At 56.6% G+C, this 4618-nt stretch overlaps 1 protein-coding gene across 1 annotated transcript; it reads left to right on the plus strand.

Annotated features, from left to right (window-relative positions):
- Positions 1 to 136: 136 nt before the first annotated feature.
- VDBG_06716 (molybdenum cofactor biosynthesis protein C) lies at positions 137 to 277 on the plus strand (the record flags this gene model as incomplete). The annotated part of the gene is made up of 1 exon (XM_003003108.1): positions 137 to 277. The coding sequence occupies one exon, from the start codon at positions 137 to 139 to the stop codon at positions 275 to 277; it is 141 nt and encodes a 46-aa protein (XP_003003154.1).
- Positions 278 to 4618: the final 4341 nt, after the last annotated feature.

Consider the following 4618-nt stretch of genomic DNA (forward strand, 5'->3'; position numbering starts at 1 on the left):
CCCTGTGCCACCCCATCCCCATCTCCCACGTCAGCGTCGAGCTACGCCCGCGCGAGGCGGAGGAGAGAAGCCGTGATGGCTGCGTCGCATCGACGTCGAGGCGACCGTCACGTGTGATGGGAAGACGGGGGTGGAGATGGAGGCCCTGACGGCAGCGAGCATGGCGGCCCTGACGGTGTACGACATGTGCAAGGCAGTCGACAAGGGTATGGTCATTTCTGACCTGAGGGTCGTGCTGAAGGACGGAGGAAAGAGTGGGCGCTGGGAGATGCCGTAGACAGCCCTGCGCAACCAACAAAACGGTAAGCGTTCGAACTGACTCTTACTATCGCGAGTCACGGCCTCAGTTGCTGGTTACATTGTCGTCGACGTACGTCTTATAATTTCGATATAATCATGGGTGTCGTGGGCCTTATTCAAGATCGTCCAGGCAATGAAATCCAAGACATGGCAAGCATCGTTGCCCGACTCGAACCCCTCCACCATCCCAATTCCTTGCTCACGCTCCGGGTTACAGTCGAGTCATTGTACTATTGTCTTGACATCTTTCAGCCTCTGCAATGGCAAATATCTTACACCCCGCATGCGTCAGTAGCCCCCGGCGCATTACATGTCTTGCCAATGAGCGAGCCCACATACATCAGCAACGTCACCTCGCGACTGGGACTTGTGGCCAAGGTGCTGCGAACGCCTGACTCGCCATACGACGTTGATGGTGCTCAACTTATGGACCCGGTATCCTGTCAACCCCTGAGCACTGGCACATGTGCCACCCCCCCTTGCCAGCGCGACTGACTCTCGGGCATGGCAGTTGGGCCCCCATAAACTTCATCATAGTGCTCAAAGGCCCAGCAAGTGTGCTATGGACAATGCGACTGTCTGACAACGCCAGCGTTCCCTCGATGCAGGTCAGGCTTAGCATACATGGAACAGACGGCAAGACGCGAAGATCACTAGCCGACATCGCTGATGTGCTGTCAATTGATCAGCTCCAGGCGCGAAGCACACATCTCGATTGCAATCGATCGCTTCTTGGTGACTGCGAAAACCTCGCGTTTGACGTCACAGAGAGGGTATGGATTCCGTCTGAAGTTGCTGCTGCTAGCATGGATGAGCCATACCCCATCCCTGAAGTATGATCGCCAAATGTGACTTCATGGCGTTCCTTAGACCGCGATTTGGGCGCCAACAGCACCTGGCGATCGCCTTGACAGAAGGCCTGAGCTCTTCACGGCAATCAATGTCTTCTGTCTTGGAAGTCATCATCAACCTTGTAAATCAATCAATGTGGAAAGCAACGAAAGTAATATCTGTCGATGCATGCGGAACTCGCTTCGTTCACCTGATCCTATCAGTATATCTTCCTCACGCGTAAGAGCTGATAATGGATGGCCAGCGGCCGAGCCGAAGTGTTGCGACGTCACTTCACGGCAGCTTTTGTTTGTGTCGAAACCAACCCGGCATCGGAGATCCACGTGGCTTGACCTCTTCTCAAGTTGGCTCACACTCAAGGCCTCGACCAACGGACGTATAATGGTGTGCCTCAGGCAATAATGCATACATACTTGAACCAATCGCTGTTCGCCGATAACACCAACTTCATTGAGCCACTAAGACCCTGCACGTAAATGAGCTGCAGGGATAGCGTTGCAGCTGGGTCGAGATTCATTCCATATGCGGCTAAGCCAATCTGACAGGTCAACTGCGAAGAGCACCGAGAGAATTTCCCAGCTCGATTTGCGACGTGCAAGATCTAGGGGTGGCCTGTTCCCCCCTCGCGGGCGGCCTTTCACGCCTATTTCCTTCCGGCTCCTCGCGAATGGGGAAGCAGTGCGGAGCCGGGGTAGCACTTCATAGCATACCGCGTTATTGTTGCCGGATCGCCAGATCTGAGAGTTTGCACCATTGGGACCGAGGCATAGGAGATGACGATGTAAGTAGCTAGGAGGCTGCGGAGTGTTTATCGCGGGACTGAACGGTATCTACTGTGCATGTCGTACTTCTGCTCATGGCGTTGATGTCTTGCATTTCGACTGGGCTGGTCGGGACTCTTCGCAATGGGGTCTATTGAATTCTGTTGCGTAAGAGCTCGCTGCGGCTCCCACCGGCGAATCCACTTGATGATGGGGGGCGAAGTTTGAAGGCTCTCGTCCTAAATGTTTTGCCGCCGCCAATGCCGCCAACACGCCGCGAAAGAGCCGCCGATAGCACATGGTACAGTTGCACTGAAACCCCCAGGCTGGTTTGAGGGAATCCGTTGCTGTGCCTGTGCCAGAGGGAATGAAATGTGGAGTTTCTGTTCGGCACCACGGAAGACGTCACTGAGTCAGTGTGTGAACGAGGCTGGACTGTTGCAACTGCTGGCCGTGCCTGGGACTTTGGACAGCAACGGGTGTTGACAGGCTGCGGTGGCTTCGCCGGCTCTTGGAGGCCTGGTCGTGGCAACACCATCCTTCTTCTCCGAAACAAGTGCGCTTCAACTCTTGATGCTCCACACTTGGCCGGCGTTCGTATCCATCAGGTGGATCCCCCGGCGACGGCTGGCTTCCGTTTCTGGCGCGAACGTAGAGCCGCCGTCAGCGCCATTAGTAAAAATTCTGGAGCTGAGACCTTCTAGAAGCCGAGATTGTTCCTTTGGTTCCCGAATCCCTTTGTCGCCGGCGGGCCATTCTACTCTTCGAGGAAGGTCGAGGTCGGCATTAAGCTCAGTCAGTCAGGGGCACCGGATCTAGTTGTGCTAGGTAGAGATAGGAAGGAAAACATGAAGGAAAGAAGTGAACAAATCCTGAGTCGGTGAATGGCAGTGAAGCGGAACTCGGGGTCACGAGACCCATCACCCGAAAGAAGTACTGATGTACCAAAGTGCCGACTCAAGTCCCTCAGCATGGGCTAGATGATCGCCTGATAGGGTTGCAAAACAAGAATGACTTTGAGCCAAGAGACCTATACGCGTGGGATAGTTCTGGGAAGCCGAAAGTAGACTTTAGGTCGGTGCTGGAATGATATACTGTTGATCGCTTTTTTCGGACCAGAAGACCCTGAATCCAAGGCGTGGGCGAGTCAAGGTAGGCGTTCAAAAACAACATCAATCCTACACGCTGCGCGGACTAGGACAGGGGTTGTTCGGTCACCGCTTGACCGCTCGTTGGTCTCGAGGAGCAGCCCAAATGCGTCACGCGACAACCAGCTGTCAGGCTTACCTGTCGGCTCGCCCGCCGTTACAAGTGCGCTTGTCGCCTGCTGTGTCTCAACTCATCATCTCCTGGTTGCCAGAGGCTGTGCCGAGGGATGGCAAGAACAGTCGAGGCTGGATTGAGGGCGATGCTTGGAAATTGGCGCCGTTCGTCTGGTCTGCCTGCTTGCCTACCACGGTCGGGCCAAGTGCGCACGAGCCGGGTTCCCACACTGGAGGGATGGGATCCTTGTTGTTCCATCACCCTGAAGATCCCGGACCGGTATCCTAATCCAGCAGTCGAGTAATGGCACACGCCAGAGGCTGGGACCTGGGACCCTTGGGATGCGCGATCAAGAGAAGGCAAGCCATTTCCGCCCGGCCTCGTGGCGTGGCAGAGTGATGCTGAGACGAAGGAGAAGCAAAGCCCGACAAGAGCGGGACCGGATTGGGTACGGAACTCGTGCACCTCGAGTCGGAAAGGCACCCCGACGTCGCCCAAGCGCGCCAGCACCTTGGTGCGACTCACCGAAGCGACAGGCGGGTTGGGCAGCGGGATGATTCCCGTTGCGTTGTCAGTCGAGAGGCAGCATCAAACAGCAGCCCTCCTAGGGCCACGAAGAGGCTCATAAGCAACAAAAATTGGTGGCAATGAGGCACATCTACCCTCGTGAGTCTACCCTTGTGAGGGAACCCCAGCCTCTGTCTAGGAAGATGAGGCGCCCGTCAAGGGTTCCCCGACCGCCCAACTTCAGGGGACCTTTATCCGCCTTGGCCTGGTTGAGACTCTATCTGCGTCTGAGATGCCACGGGCATGCTTTCATCGATGACTGCTCCTTGATTGCTTTTTGCTTATCGCTCGTGATCGTCATTGTCCAATCCGGGTTCGGAAAGAAGTGCGGACTGGCGGTGACGTTTGAACGAGAGGTACCAGCTACCCTCCATCTCAACATGATGTGGCTGCAGGAATGCTAGTCATGGCCTTGGCCGTCCCGCTGGAGGATGGCATCCGAAAGACAGAGGCGCGGGCGCCGCGGTTGACGGCGCCGGCGAAAGCCTGCTGGGTCGGTCTAGGAGATAGAGGAGATACAGGTGGATGGTAGTGGTGGTGGTAGTAGCGGCAGCGGTAGCGGTAGCGGTAGCGTTAGCGGGAAGACTGAGGGATGTGGGAGGACATGGAGGAGATGCGAGGCCACCGCTCCACCCCGTCCCCAAGCCCCAAGCCCAGAGCAAGCCCATACGGTGGAGGCCCTGTACCTCTAGGGGACTAGGGGCGTGCTGGGGAGGGGCGGTGGGCGACAGGGGTGCGCCTGGCTTGCCTGAGATCCTGGGAGGCGGTTTCCGCCAATTGCCGCACTTTTAAAACCAATGGAAAGCCCCCTCTTGCCTCCGCCGGCCGTATCGGTGCCTCCTGCCCCCCGTGCTCGTGTTCACTTGCCTCCCGAC

The sequence above is a fragment of the Verticillium alfalfae genome, genomic scaffold (genome assembly GCF_000150825.1).
Source record: "Verticillium alfalfae VaMs.102 supercont1.8 genomic scaffold, whole genome shotgun sequence".
Lineage (NCBI taxonomy): Eukaryota > Fungi > Ascomycota > Sordariomycetes > Glomerellales > Plectosphaerellaceae > Verticillium > Verticillium alfalfae.